At 38.8% G+C, this 16642-nt stretch overlaps 1 protein-coding gene across 1 annotated transcript in view; it reads left to right on the top strand.

Annotated features, from left to right (window-relative positions):
- Positions 1-16642, top strand: part of ankfn1b (ankyrin repeat and fibronectin type III domain containing 1b) — a 171684-nt gene that overhangs the window by 118907 nt on the left and 36135 nt on the right. The window contains exon 5 of the mRNA XM_014008234.1: positions 4250-4372. Within this exon, the coding sequence (XP_013863688.1) occupies positions 4250-4372 (123 nt within the window). The remainder of the gene's footprint in view (positions 1-4249; positions 4373-16642) is intronic.

The raw sequence follows: 16642 nt of genomic DNA, 5'->3' as shown, positions 1-16642 counted from the left end.
GAGCATTTTTAAAGCTGGAGTAGGTGCCAAAGTACCTGATAGTATGTTCTTAACATCAAGTCATTTGTTGTTTTCGTATTCTTCACTCATGTTGTATAATCCTGCTAATGGATGAAGCTCTCCTGTTGGTGGACATTCTCTATAAAAGGACACAAATTAAATCTGTTTGACTTCCTGCTGAAACCGTTTGAAGGTGGTCAAGATGACCGTTCTGTTTCAATGATCATGTCAAAAAAAATGAAAACCTTTTATATAAATTTAAAGCAATACAAAWGCTTAAAAATCAACTTTTTTGAGCACTTATGTCATGTTATAATGTCAATCCCTCATCACAAACTGACCCAGTGTGTTGCTTTGACTCAGTCATGCATGTTTGAGAAATCCTYGAGTCTCCTGTGGTAGCCATGGGGAGCTGCCTAAACACTTGCTGGTACAAAGCACCACCTTTTTGTAAAAAGCTCCTACCTGGTGAAGAAGTGGGAGTGTCAGAAACAGTAAAAGGTTTTTTTTAAAGAGCAGAGGCCATTTTCAAATGATGTAAAGTCAAATTTATTCTTGACATATACAGCTTTTCATAACAACTGAGGATGACACAGTTACTTGGTTGTAGTATAGAATTGAACTATGTGCCTGGAATATACATTACCCCCCCCCCCCCCCCCACACACACACACACACACACACACACACACGCACACATATACCCCACTCCCTTTAAAATTGTAATTTTAAAAATGCTGTTCAGAAATGGAAATCAACCGGGACATCCTAAACGCTCTTCTGAGGGGATTGCCTCATTGCGGCGTGGCTGCTGTGTTGATGTTATCAGAGACAGCTGTGTGGRGTGGAGACTCTCAGGGAGCCTATAGAGCCAGCCAGTTGGCAGTAGATCCACCTGCTTCACATGTGCACTTTTCATCTAAGCCCCTCAAAGAAATTCTCTTTAGTCCTTTTCTGTGTCAACTGCCCCCCCTCGCCCTCATGTTCTTTGAAGTTGTGATCCAATGTGTTTTTAAGTATTAGACATCTTATCCAATCGTCCTGTGGTCATGTTGTGATGTGTTCGATCCACAGATTTGTATGAAGCTTTACAACAAACTCTTGTTGTAGGTATTGGGGTCACAGGCGAAGCGTATTTGTGAATAAATGAAAGCAATCTTTAACAGAGGATGATCCAGGCGATCACTCTAGAAGCTGATGTATTAATCACCTTTATCCAGATCACTGAGAGCTACTGTTGATTTAAAATGGGWATCAGTTCCAGTTGTTTGCCTGCACTTAGAAGTGCTGCTAATTGAATTAAAAGTCATTCAAGAAGAAGATGAAACTCTGTCAAACTTAATGCCATCAGTTAAGGACTCCTCTGTCTGCTATCTGTCTAAAATCCCACACAGAAAAGCATGCCTTTCTTTTAGAAGAACCAACTCTTTGGAGGTGTTAACACCAGGGCAGGAAACAGTTGAGGGTGTTGAAGTGAAATGGTGAGCAGWGCGGCTGTGGGGGTCACAAATTATGATCTTAGAGGGCATTTTTTTAAAGCAAACTTTAGCATTTTTGTTTAAGGTCATGCTTCTACAAAGACAGTGGCTCAGTTGGTAGAGCTGTTGCCTCTCAAATATAAAGGTTGAAGGATAGATATCCAGCCAAGGACCTTTCTGAGTAGAGTTTTCATGTTCTCTCTGTGCATGCGTGGGTTTTCTTTGGGCACTTCAGTTTCCTCCCACAGACCAAAAACCTRACTGCCAATTGGTAACTCTAAATTTTCCCAAGATGTGAGTGAGAGTGAATGGTTGTTGGTCTCTATGTGGCCATGTGATGGACTTGTGACCTGTCCAGGGTGTACACCACTGCTTGTAGAGTGACTTTTGGACATGGGCAGAAGTGGGTATAGATATCGGATGGATTTATAATAAAACAGTTTSTCTACATWTGGATTTTCTTTCACTATCAAATGTTKTCTATTGTTCCAATGATTCTTTGCATGAAGGGAATCATTTTGCACTGTGTTTAGTCACCACTGTTCTAAAAACAAAAATGTACTGTACTAGTTTGTATTTGTAAAATACATATTACAATATTGGTGCTTCCTAAAGGCCTCTTACCAGGTTGGCAACAATCTCTAAACATTGGCGAGGGAGTTTCTTAAATGTCTTGAAACGTAAGGGTTCTCAATTCCTTGTACGAGTTTATAAAGTTTGCAAAATGTCTCAAAATAATCATACAGTTGTTGTGGATACCTGGAATACATCTGGAATCTTAAGTTTAGCTTTTCTTAGTCAGAAAATGCAAGAAATATAAGACTTAAAGGGGATCCTGACCTTCCTGATTCCCTGAGAATGGGACAAAATTGTGAATAAGCTCAGAATAAATTGCAAACACATTGAAACGTAGTTAAGATACTTTGTGACTAAATTACCAAAAACATATATTACATTTGTGCAATATGCATACAAAGCCTAAAATTTGCTCTAAACTTATTTTTCATAAGTATCAATTGAATGTGGATTCATGTGAAAATTTGCAAAATTTTGGGTCTTTGAAATAGTCAACAGTTACAGCCAAGTGAGATACRTGCCGTAAAGAGCCACTTGAGGAAGAGTAATAACTTTTTGGCATAAATTATCATCATTATCATGTCAAGTTTAAACAGAGAAGACAGCTTTCTAAAGAAGGTTGCAGAAATTCTTGTTGGCATGCAGTGTTACACTGTTTACTTTAATACTCAAGGTCAGGACAGTTTGTCTCTTTCCACTGGAAACACTTATAGTGACGCCATAGATTTGATTCATTGACTTTTTTATAAAATATATGGACTCTCTCAAATCAGTTCATGACAGTAGCATGAGACTCAACAGGACATGTCAAATGTGTCCAGTTGTCTGGAAAAAAGCGTAGAAATTACTTTTTCTAGGTCCTAATAGTCTCCTACATCTGGATGCCAAAATGTTCTCAATGACGTTACGCCAATTTTATTTTTTATTAATGGGAACTGGGTGAATCTCCAAACTGCCATTCATTCATGGCACCATTTAGTTATCAAAGCGACAGTGTTAGCTAGCATGAACAGTTTTATAGATCCAATTTTATTAAAGCCTTATGTGTACTGTTATTTCTGCCGCTCCTCACATAAACCAAGAACAATAAGGCAAAGGCTGTGTTGTAGAGAAAGCAGTCTTAATGAACCTCAATCCAACTTTTTCTTTGGTCTCCAGCAAAGCTCAGCAGGAAGATTAAAAGGCTTTTTGGCTCAGACTGAGAGAAGAGCTGCAGTATATGTTGACTATGTAAAAGTCACAGAAATGGAATGGAAACATAACATGAAGGGAAAAAAGTGAACCCTGCACATTGTTTGGCAATTGTCAGAAAAAAAAATTCACTTCAGTTTTGGTCTTGTTCAGCATGCTTTGAGTTATTATTATTATTATTATTATTATTATTATTATTATTATTATTATTATTATTATTATTATTATTATTATTATTATTATTATTATTATTATTATTATTAAGAATTATTGTTAAGTTTGGTTGCATTTGCATAAAGCTCTCAGGTTGTAAAGTGAGTTCTGACATCACTTGTGGTGCTGTTCAGTATTCCCCTCAATAAGCCTGACTAGTTGATAGAAACAATGATTGCATTTTGATTAGTCTCCAGTGTGACCACAGCAATATTGCACTGTGAGCCTCATCAAATTGTGTTCCAGGCTTTAATAGGCAAATTATTACGTTTCCTGTTTTTAGTTTTGAGCAAAAAGTTGAAMAGGGACAGCCTCAGCACGGTAGAGGAGATTAAAATATGTGTGGCCTATTTTTTTATGAAGATGATTTACTGAAAATTAGCCCAGGAAGTGGGTGACTTTCCCTAAAATCTTATGTTTTCTCCAGGGAATGATTTACTGTTATACTATAAACTTAATGAACTACATTTACTTTGAACGTTAGTGATTTCTGCAACATTGTGTGTAATTTCATGCTCTGACAGTAAGACACTCATCTTAATGAAATGTGGCTAAGCACTTTTAACTTTCTGGCAGCAAAATCAAAAGTAACACTGATGATATAATTTGTGGTTTCCCTCCAATCAGTCATATTATAACCTTTGAGACACTAACAGTGCACATCTAATGGATGTTAAATAGATGTTTGTGAGTAAAAACTTTGCAAGAGAAGTACTTTTTCACCTTAAACAAGATTTTAATATCAAAGTTTAAAGCAGTTTAATAATTGATAACATTTTTCTGTCTATCAGGTCTGAGTCAGGAATCTCCAAGTTTACTCATCGTCTCTCTTTGAAAGAACGACCAACGAAAGCGGAAAAGACTTCTTCAGACAGACCAACATCTTACAGAAGACGGTCTCTTAGTGTGGACTGGTAAGACATTTCATTATCATTTCAAAAAGCACAATGTGGACAGAGCAAACATTTTTCTTGAGTTTTTGCTCTTATCAATTTATCTCAAGAGTGACTGGATGGATTTTAAATAAGTCACGTGTAAGTACAACTGATCAACTTAAGCTTGAGTAGGTAACTTTTCTAAAAATGTAATTTTTTATGTATTTGGTAAAACTTTCACTATGTTCTGACAGTAGGATATGAGACAGGTAATCTGTGAAAAAATAAAACTCCTCTGGCAGTACTGCTATTTGCAGAAAACTCCCATTAGGGGTCAGAAACGGCCAATCAGAGCCAGGAGGACCAGTGTCAATCACGCTTGTGTACATGCTGCTCAAGCCCATCCCCCCTCACAGCTCTCGTTCAAACTTTAGGTTGCCAGTGTATTGCAGCTATGCTAATGGTCTAGAAAAGAACCAACGTTATAGGAAAACTGCAGATTTCTGAGAGTTCCATTGCTGTTTAACCAACATCATGGATGGCACAAAAATGGTAATAACAGAATCAGGTGTACACACAGTGAGCTAAAGTTTGCCTGATTTCGGTGTGTAAATTTCTGTATTTATTCTCAAATCTGTACCGAAGACATTTTGGCCAGCCTAGATTCTCAGCTTGTAAAGGTGTAAAGATTGCAGGTATCTTGGACTTGTAATAGTGGAATGCTTTGCCTGTTCAATTCTAAACTGAACTTCAAAAATGTTGTGATGTCTGTTTACAAAATCAAAGCTCTGGCTGATGGGGATTTGGGGGGCTGGTGTTTTGGGTCAGTGGCAGGGAGTGGGCAGGGTGATGATAGGGTCCTTTTCTGCCTCAGCATCTTGGTTTCATTGAGGAGCGCCAAGTAGCTTTAGTGGCGCCAGCTCATCTTGCTCTTGTAAAGTTCCAGTCTTCAGGCAGCCGATGAAAGGAGCTTGAAAGCTTTCCATCACAAGGCTGCCTTCCCGGCCCCACCCATGGGAATCCTTCTCACTCTCTCTTTTTTTCTCCTTTTCTTTTCTTTTTTTTACTTGGCCTCAACCCATTTATCTACCCATTGATCCTGCAGTTCATGCATCTGGCATCCTCCTTGAGCTTCCTGCTATGTGTTCTTTGCGTTTCCTGTGTTCTTTTCTCATTATTGGGAACAAAGATCTCAGTTTCAAAGAATATTACGCCTCCTTTGCACTTGATTTTTCTAATAAAATAGCACAGCTTCATTTCCAATCAGTCCCGAGGTTTATAATTACTTTGCTCAGACTGTAGTAGTTATTCCATGGGGTTATTTTGTGGTTTGTGGAGTCACAGGTGGGTTTCTCTGAGGTCCTATGAAGTCATCCAAGAGTCTGCTGTGAGGTCTTACAAGATCTTTTGTTGGCCTTAAGAGACGAACTGTGTGGTCGCAAACTGACKGTGAGACGTGTGGTCCACCAGCAGAGATTTGGTGTTAAGTGTACGAGCCGAGGTGTTTGTGCAGTGTGAGGTCCTTTAACAGCTCCGTGTTTTTTTTTCCTCCCGTGTTACAGGAGAGGGGACCTGGCCTTTAAAGTTCAGACCTCGACTGATGTGGTCTGGTTTTAATGGAGCACAGTGGGTAAAATGAACACGCTCATTTACAAGAGGGATGAAGGGGCAAACAGCTACAGCTGGATTTGGACTTTGTCGGTGCCGTGCCACTGTTACATAAGCGCAACTCGCCTTTTGTGACATGTCAGATAAAAGACTTTGGGTGGAGAGRGTCGAGGTTTAGGGTTAAGTTGTGCTTCTGGGAGGCGGAACAAGGTTGGTCCAAACCTTAAGAAGACCTGAGTAGCTCCTCTGGAATGCTCAGTCATCAGTGTGGTCAGGGAGGAAGCACGCGTGCTTGTAGTRGCATCTATTGGAAATATTCAGTCAGATATTTGAAATTCTTCAATGTTTATCAGACTTCCTGTAGTCTGTCTGTGCAATTTAATTTGCTTAGCCTACAGTTATTAAACATTTTCTTAAACTCAAATTCCAAAATAGATATAACTCAGTCAGTTCAACAGAAACAGAACCATAGTTTAATGTGGTAGTAGCTGAGACTGATCCACAAAATATCTCATGAACCACCACAGTATCTCTAGATACCATGCTCAAGTTTGGTGTGGTGGTAGCTWAGAACCATTTACAATACCTACTTTAAGAGCTACTAATTCCATAAAATTGTTCCTTAAAACTGCATTAATTCTGGGAACCACATGTTTGTCTGTTAGCAAAATGTCTCATCAAACACTAGAATGATTTTAAGTAAACACTAGAAAGATTTTAATTAAACTTGCACAACTTCATCACTGGATATACATCAACCAGTGATTTTTGGAGTGAACTCTGTAAAATATGCCTACCAAAGCTAAGAAAAGACCTCAACAAAAATGGCAGTTTTTACAGACATTTGATGTAGTTGTAGTTAGAGCTGCATGACATATTGTTTGAGCATCTTCATTTCAATATAGGTGTGAGCAATAGCCATACTGCAGGTCACCATGGAATCAATGTGTTATCTAAGGCAGAAGTTCTCAAACTCAAAATATATGAATAAATAGTTAATTAGATTTTTTAATGAATATGGAGAACAATGCACTAGTAAAACAAACATACTAAACCAAACAAAAAATAATATTCTCATAGTATTTAGGGGTTACAATGACAGTAAACTCTTTCTAAAACAGCAYGGGTTTTATGAGGGGGTCCCTGGAAATATTTCACACTTGTAAGGGGTCCCCAGACCCAAAAAGTTTGAGAACCCCTGATCTAAGGACTAAACCACTAAACGATGACGTCACTAATCAGTCGTGTGTTACAGCTTTTCTATTGATGGGTTGCTTCCATAGGCAGACATGGGCAGTTTTGGGTTTGAAAAACAAATTTTCTTTTTTTTTTTTTTGGGAAAACTCTGGGACAATAATGACAAGATTATTTGGAGATGTGTTGCCTGTGAATTCTCGGGCTATGGAGAAAGACGATGAGGTTCTCGATGAAAATGAGAAAAATGTGCAAATTCGCAAAGAACAGGATGAAAAGTGATAGAATAGAGTTAATACGAATGCTAATAATGTGTGACGGAAACCAAAACTGAAATAGACACAGAAGCAACACGTTTTGTGATAAAACGCAATTCACATTTGCACACGATAGAAGGAAACATACCCAGGTTTCAACGCGATGAACAAAACGAATAACTTTCAAATACAGACAAAAAYATACTCATAAAAAATGTGAGATGAGTGCAGGTTTTTATTTTTTCATATTGCAATATACATTGCAGAGTTAAAAAAAAAACTCGCAATGTGCTACATTCACATTGAACACTTTTTCAGTGTGAAAAATGTGTCCAGTGCTTCAAGTTCGATGCTTGTGCACTTTGAGGTCAGATGCTYGTTATTTGCTCTAGATGAGTGTCACGCACGTCGGGAAGTGTCTCTGGTTGTTTTCCTCGGCTGGTCTCAGTACAATGGCAGATAAAATTAAGTGGCTTTGCTTTATTTACTGATGCTATGTTCACACCAAACGCGTTTTGAGCAGCAAGAGCAGCCGGTTTACATGCAAAATCTATGGCAGACGCGTGTCTAGGGGTCTCGCGGCTCATCTAGGCCGTTTAGCGTGGCGTACAAGGACGCAGAAGTTGCGGTAGAGTGCTTTCCGTACATGCGGCGCATCCAAAGCAGCCGACACTTGAGTTAAAAAATCTGAACTTTTGCTGCTCGACTCGCCGCGTCAACCAATCAGAGAGACTCATTTTTCCGTGTGACAGTTTTCTTGAATGTTGCCCACTAACGTGAAACTGATGGACAGGAGCTCTTTATCTGAAATCGACCATCTGCAGTTGGTGTTCTGGCTGAAGATATCAGCACTGATGCGGGTCAGTGGCTCATTAAACGAACTGCGGGCTTGGGACAAAAAAATGGTTCGTCAGCTTGCAGCTCCTGGAGTGGTGAAACTGAAACCGAACAGACCATCTCTAAATTATTTGGTGAATTAATTATCTGAGCACAACGTTTGCTTGCTCTAAAGTTAATAAAGCAAAGCCCTTTTCTTTATTTAATCTTTATTTCATCCGCCATTAAAGACAGACCAGAAAAAAMCCAAGACGCCATTCAGACACGTRTCTGTCCTGGTCTGAACATAGTGCGTCCAACTTGAGGCGTTGGGTGCATTTTGGATGCTCAAAATGTGATTGGTGTGAACGTAGCATGAGAGCAAGAGCATGTAGTGTTCAATTCATAATTCATTTACCATATAATTCAGAGACGTTCTGAGTTTGGTGATTTTCACCACTCCAGGAGCTGCGAGCTGACGAGGCTCACTTTCAGATCTATTTTTGTCCTGAGCCCAGTTTGACGAGCCGCTGACCCACATCGGTGCCTACATCTCCTGTCAGGACACCGATTACAGGCGCTCTAAAGAGCTATAGAGCTCCTGTCCAACTGTCTCAAGTTAGCAGGCATCATTCAAGAGACCGTCCCATCAGAAAATGCACTGTCACATAGCAGAATCTCTCTGATTGGTTGATGCTCTGCGTCGAGCAGCAAAAGTTCCGATTTTCCAACTCCAGCGTCAGCTGCTTTGGATGCGCTGCACGCACATCAAACTTTCAAACTGCACCTACCGCATCGAAACACGCCGTGCTAAACATGCTACACGCCGCGAGGCTTCTCAACGTCCCTAGACTAACGTCCATCATAGACTTTGCATGTAAACCTGATGCTCCTGACATTCAAAATGTGTTCGGTCTGAACCTAGCTCTAGTTTGTTCCAATATTGTGCAGCCTTCGTTGCAGCCGACTCATTCGCGACATACAGTGCACTCGGAGCATTAACACATCTTGCAGTGTCACGCAATATTGCACAATGTTAATTTCAAGGTTTGATCACAATACCCCAAATTCTGTCTTTTTTAAAAAAATAGGAGAATTTTAGTTTCTTTGCAGGAAAATGGCTGTGCAAAATTACGTCTTCAAATAATGTTAGCTTTTAAAAAGGTTATTATCACTGGTATAATTAAGTTAAAACAATGTGAATAAAAAAATTACCTGTTGTTCAATGTTACTATAGCTCCTCTAAGTGAGACTATTTTTCAAGCAGACCCCAAACTTAGAACTTCATATTTTGAAAATATATAATTTCAACATAAAATGTGGCTCTCGGATTATTGTGTTTATTTTATTTTCCTTTTTGTTTAATTTAAAGTTTTACCTGAGTGATAAATCTTTTAGAGTCATGATCCAAATGCTCTGAAGCTGTTAAAAAAACACTGGATTGTGCTAACCTTAAAGTCAAATTCCAGTGAAATTAAACGTGAAAAAGTGAGCTTTTCATCCACCGATACATGTTCTCAAAGTAAGGTCTAATAATGTGTATTTTTGTGCTGCACCCTCATTTTGCCCTTTAAATTGAATATAAAGCGCGTAACGTTAGACAAAAATCACACAAAATACCAAGCTGGAACACTCYCAGCAGCCTTCCACAGAAAAGCAGTTTACTTAACACTTTACCTTCTATTGGTTTAACACTCCGCTTTCCATTTAGTGGACCATTGCCATTTATATAGATTGAAGTCAGATAAACAAACAAGCTGCGACCATTAGGGAAATTGTGTGGCAATGCAGTTCATGTACAAGTGCAAAACTGAAGCCAATTTATTTCTTTTTTTCTCAAAATCTGTCAGGGTTGACAGAGGTCAGGAAAATGTGATAATAAAGATAATGGCATTTATTGTTATAGCTAATCATAGCTAAGAGTCTCTTGGGGTATGGTTGGAGAAAAGAGTGCAAAAAAGGTAAAGTTAGGGTTTAAGAAAAAATACGTAGCTATTGTTTCATTGCAGAAAAAYGAGGAATTTACAAAAAAACTGCAGATAAAATTGCATGAAAATATGAACAACAGTATATTTGTTTCACCAATTCACTCCAATCATAAAGAAGTACAGGAAGAAAAACTTTTCGTATTTGTAACAAAAATACATTCAATAAATATAATTTTATTCAAAAATATTCAAGGAAAAATAAATTGTGTTATTACCAATGAAAGAAGCTGGTGATTACCAGTCTAATCTGCGGTGGTAATTTGACACAACAAATGTATACTTTTGATGTAAAATGACATTGTCACTTTTAAGCTCTGAACAGTTATATACTATAGAAGWGATACACAGTTTATTAAACCATGCACTCACTGTAACTTTTACTGATCATCGGGTATCAACTGGCGGTGATGATCACCAGATGTTTGTGGTTTAAAGGCAGAGGAAGGAAAMAGTCAGTTGGTTGCCAGTTTCAGCAGTTTGTTAGTTGTTTTTGTCTCAAATGAAAGACTGTAAATGTACTTGTGYAAACTGATCATTTTAATGGCTAATGTTGGTTATTATGCTCATTTCCAAAATCCACTGAGTGTATGTCAGTTAACTCCAATRTTTTACTCCCTCGGAGCTGTGGTATCGACATTTTTGTTACAGTCAGGAGAATGAGCTGGCCAACAGRATCTAGCATTTGAGGAAAAGAGTTTTCACCTGCTTTAATTAGACAATCAATTAAACATTAACATTTTTTTACTCTAGACTTTTACTGCAAAATCTGGAATCTTTTTGCATATTTTCATCAATTCTTTTTTGATAGTTATGAGCAAATGTTTACATTTATTGTATTTGAACTTTTTGTGGACGTGTAAGTTTACTCAGAGCAGGGGTGTGAAACTCATTTTCATTGAGGATCATATTAGCATTATTTTGGCCCTACATGAGAAATCACATTCCTTGTCTCACTGGTACAGCTGAGCACCAGTAACAGTCAATAACTGAGCTCTATGTAGTATTACTTGCATAGAAGCAGTGTTTTAACATGTTCTCTTATAAACACTGAAAAGTACTGCATGTACAACTGACTAGATTTCAATCTTGAACTCTCCCACTTTCAGACAGGGAATTCCCATTGGAGTGGCCTTCCAGTTTTAATTTACTACGTATAAGTAGGAAATTCCCATTATTAGTACAACTGGACTGCATCAAGAATATCCTGTGAAAATGTAGTGAATGGAGATTTTAAACGGCAAATTTCACTGGCCTTCAGCTGTTGGCTACTGGTTACTTTTAAACCCTGTGCACCTCCACCTAGTGGTGGAACCATTTTGTGGGTAAAAACAGACATTCATTATGGGAGACACAGTTTATGGTCAATGCTGGCTTTAAAGCAGCTTACTTTAAGATATGAATACATTTTTGAAGCTCTTGCAGGTCACATAAAAGGCTTTGGCAGGTCAGATTTGGCCCTCAGGCCTTGATTTTGACACGTGACTTAGAGCATTCTTAGTTTTAGGATTTATACATGGGAAAATTTTTGATGTTTAATAATGGGTCTATAAAAGGACATGACAGGAGGTCTTTTCTACAACTCTATGCAGAGATGCAGACATTAAATTTAGTCAAGTAGTTTTTAATTGCCAAAAGAGATTCTTTAAAGTACTCCTGGGGATGGAAACTTTTTAACCCATCAGCACTCATGTTTACTTAAATAATAGTCAAAAAGGAAAAGAGCAGTCGGTTTGATACCAGTAAGTGTTTCATTGTAAGGTTACACAGAATGCTGTGAAGGGCCAAACCGCTCTCCGTCCCCTGAAGGTCCTCCGCTCTGCTTGATGCCATGCTGTCTTCCAGGATAAGAGCACGCTGACAGCACTCCGAAGGATGGGGTCTGAACTTTGATGTCAGGAAAAGCAGCTCGCCTGCTTTTCCCTCAGTTGTTCCATTAATACAAGCACACACTGACAGAGTGGCAAAAACCCATGCCTGCATGTCTGATTTCTGTCCTTAATATTCATGCTCACACATATGCATGAGCAAACACACATTGTAATACTTAGGAGTGTGTTAGGCTGTGTGTGTGCAGTGCTAATTCTTATGAACTGCGCACAAAGGAGTATAAAAAGAACAGAGAAATCGCTAATTTCTTACTGGAAAATGAGGGGCAACGCTCCGAGGGCCTGGACGTAAAGTGGTTTTGGACAGTCTGCCACTTGCCTCATTTGGTTTTCATTTAATTCAATATTACTCACTTTTTTCTCTCCTTTGATTTTTTTTTCTTTTCATCTATGTGGCAGCGGGCTTTCAGTTTAAACAGAAAGGACAAATGAGGAGGGTATAAATGCCAATCTTTTTTTTTTGCCTGTAGAATTTCTAATCATCACATACTAAGAGTTCAAAATTACTGCAGAACGAGACAAATTCTGGCTCATTTGGAATGAAAGTTACTTTATTTTTGCTTTGTGGTTGCATTAAAATCTAATAAAATTATTAAGATTAAATATACAAATCCTAAATGAAGTACAAATTTACCTAAGTCTAGTGTTTAAAAGAAAGTTTTTGTTGGTGTTACAGACATTACAGATGAGTGAGTCAGTATTTCTGCTTTCTCCAGTCATTTTGAAGTCTTTACAACCATCTCTATTCACTTGTGTGTGTGAACGAGAGTGAATGATCTTTTTTGTCACCATACCATCAGATATTCATTATCTTCAGCTGTTTGTCTAAAGGCATGTATTTGAATATGTCATTGCCTAAATTTAGCATTTTGATGAGAACCTATTGAAGTAGGTTTACAAAGACAAAATAAATGTTACTTTTCTTAGTTTTACGACTACCAGAAATTATGGAGTTATTAAGAAGAGGGTTTTTGCCATTAAAATCAAAGTAAAAGTGGCCTTAACATAAAAAATACAAATTTAAAAAAAAGATTTCTATGAATAATTTTGTAAGGCTGAAACTTCACAACAGTGGCCCTGGATTTATGTGTGGTTTTCAATGCTGGAACTGCTTGTGAGTTTAGTTATTTTTACAAACCTGTTGCGCTACATCAAAGCAAATAGACATCCTCATTAAGGCACCACTGTTTTCCATTATTGTTGTTTTTTTTTTTTTTTTTACAAACCCAGACAACTCAGCTCCTTCTCAGTATGTACTTGTTAACAAAATGCTAATGTTTTGTGTAAAAGCAATGTGTTTCATTTTTCCCATAGTTATACCAAAAGGCAGAATTTCTCACTTGGTATGTTCTCTATTCTATAATACAAGAAAAACAATCACTTTGCATTATAAACATGTTCAGTATCATACTCTGTTAGGTAAGAAATATACTGTTTTACAAAAGAAAAAAACAAATGAGTATTTTTTTTCTAATATTTTAAAGCCAGACGTGGTACAAAAGTTAAATCAAAACAGAACTGTTTAAGCTGTTCCACTGACATACTCTGAGCTTTTCAGTAAGTAATGGCTAGTGTGGCAAAAGGAGTCTTAATATCGAGAATATTAAATAAATAATGCCTTAGTTGACTTCAAAGTGTTAATAATATGGTGTTACTCTGCTTGCCATAAATGCATGTCATATCACTCTCTACTGCTGCTCTAGATCTGGTCTGGGAACTTCTCCACACATCTGATTTGAACAAAACAGGCTAAGATTCTGCAAGTTATTCTGAAGCAACCATTATTTTTTTTTATTTGATGTAGAATGCTTTGAATTGTCTCTTTTTCTTCTTCTCTGCTGTGACTGTCAGCAAAATGCAGGTAAAAAAAGAACCACATGTGAAACATTTGTACTGTAACAGTTCAGTATAAATGGGCGCGTACAKATAGTGGTTGTGATGGTACCTTTAGTGTTATGTGAAATTATTTTCCTTAAAACAAAATAATTTATTGTTGCTGTTGCAAGTTTGTATACCAGTTTCTACTTCTCCTGAAACCATTTATTACCAACACACACAAATACACTCAATCCAGTATTCAAAAGTTAAACTGTGTTCATGATTTCCAATGGTCTGGGCTGCTATAAATGAACTTTATGAGGCAGGCTCCCTCTTGTCCTGAGTGTCTCTGACTCGATTCTCTGGTTTCCTAACCAAACCTCAACTCGGCACACAGACACCAAGAGATGATAGCGTGGAAGGAGGGAGAGAGGCACACTGAAAGTGAGAAGTTGGGGTGTTCAGCGGGGTGACGGGAGATGTTAGATAAGACTGAAATGGGTAAGAAGAGAACAGGGAGAAGACAACAGCAGGGGACTGAGATTGAGGTAGATGGAAGGATAATTTTTAAAAGTCAGCAGTAAAGTGATGAAGACTCATGAAAACTGGAGTGAAGTGGCGAAAGGTGTGTAACAAAGAAAACAGAAGGGGGTGGGGGAAGTCCTGTTGGCATGCTGCACATACAGTATGTATTGTTTCCTGTTTGGACAGTTGAGTGTGAAAACAACCAGCTGGTAGGTGAGWTGGGAAAATGTGCAACAGATATTACAAACCCCCCCGCCCCCATCCGCCTACATATTTGACCAGTTGCAACACTTCAGCTGCTTAGGGGAAGCAAGACATGTTTGTCTTAAAAATGACTGATTCATTTTGAAACTCAAGATATAATGAAGCAGTGATTACAGGGGGCCTAGAAACTGTGCACAAGAGAAAAGCTGTATGTTCTGTGCAACTAAATATAAATGGATTGTTTTTTTTCTTTTCCAAACTTTGACTTAGCTGTTAAATAGCATTTTGTTTGAATCATTTAACCTCATGAGAGTTTTCCACAGCCTCTAATCACCTCATTAATGTTATATATATANGTGTGTGTGTGTGTGTGTGTGTGTGTCGCTGCTTACACACTGATACAACTCATATCTATATTGGCGGCTGGTCAATAGAGGGCGCTAGGGCGCTACCCCACCACTATTTTTGGTACACAAAATTTTTTTAAAATTAAAATAACAAAATAAAATGTTATAAATGTTTCAAAATAATATATGTGTGTGTGTGTGTGTGTGTGTGTGTGTGTGTGTGTGTCCTTTGTGAGACACATTTATCTGGTCCTATTTTTTTTTTTCATTTATAAGGTATGTGATTCAACACTGACCAATTTTTCATTCTACCAAAAGATATAGGCACTCTAAAGCCTACTTCCCTATGCTGCTGCACACAAACTTTTGGGCCTTTGCCTATACACACATTCATATTTATACTATATTTGGATCAACTGCACCACATAATTTGACTCAGGGGGTCTAACATTTTACAGTTCAGCCTTATAGGTGGCACTGGACTATGAATGAATTCACATCTCGAATTGAACACAATCTTTTTTTTGTTTTTGTGGTCCTTGAGTGACAAATTATCCTACTGTGGATTAAAAGAATCTCCTCTCAAAGTATTTCAAAAAGTATGAGCTGCACACTGTTGTCCAAAGAGGATCTGGCAGATCCAAATATAAAATACATATGACAAAAGGGGTCTGACTTACCCATAGTAAGTAGGACCCTTCAGAGTGGGAGTTGGACTCAGCCAGGCTTGCCTGTTTTCACCGATTCTGTTCATAACTTACATGGACAGAGTGTCTTGATGCAGCCAGGGGTCGGAGGGAGTCCGGTTCGGTAGCCCAAGGATTCCATCTCTGCTGTTCGCAGATGATGTGGTTCTGTTGGCGTCATCGAGCCATGATCTTTAGCTCTCACTGGAGCAGTTTGCAGCTGAGTGTGAAGCGGCTTGGATGAGGATCAACACCTCCAAATCTGAGTCCATGGTCCTCAGTTGGAAAAGGGTGGATTGATCTCTCTGGTTTGGGGGTGAAGTTCTGCCTCAAGTGGAGGATTCAAGTATCTTGGGGTCTTGTTCACGAGTTAGGGAAGAATGGAGCATGAGAATGACAGATGGCTGCTTCCACAATTTTGCAGACTCGGTACCGGTCTATTGTGATGAAGAGGGAGCCGAGTTGTAGGGCAAAGCTCTCCGTTTACCGATCAGTCTATGTTCCTAACCTCACCTATGGTCACAAGGTTTGGGTAGTGACCAAAAGAACAAGATAGCGGATACAAATTTAGTTTTCTCTGCAGGGTGTCTGGGCTCTCCCTTAGGGATAGGGTAAGAAGTTCAGTTATCTAGGAGAGGCCCAGAGTAGAGCCGCTGCTCCTCCACATCAACCGATCCACAGTTGAGGTAGTTCGGGCATCTGGTAAGGATGCCTCCTGAACACATCCCTAGGGAGGTGTTTGAGGCATGGCCAACTGGGAGGAGACCCCGTGGAAGACCCAGGACAGAGGCTATGTCTCTCAGCTGGCCTGGGAACGCCTTGTAGTCCTCCCAAAAGGGTTGGAAGAGGTGACTGGGGAAAGAGAGGTCTGGTCTTCCCTGCTCAAGCTGCTGCACCCACGACCTGACTTTGGATAAAGCGGATGGATGGATGGATGGATGGATGGATGGATGGATGGATGGATGGATGGATGGATGGAT

The sequence above is a fragment of the Austrofundulus limnaeus genome, unplaced genomic scaffold, assembly GCF_001266775.1.
Source record: "Austrofundulus limnaeus strain Quisiro unplaced genomic scaffold, Austrofundulus_limnaeus-1.0 Scaffold48, whole genome shotgun sequence".
Lineage (NCBI taxonomy): Eukaryota > Metazoa > Chordata > Actinopteri > Cyprinodontiformes > Rivulidae > Austrofundulus > Austrofundulus limnaeus.
The sequence above is the reverse complement of the archived record's forward strand: the minus strand, read 5'-3'. Positions and strand labels throughout refer to the sequence as shown.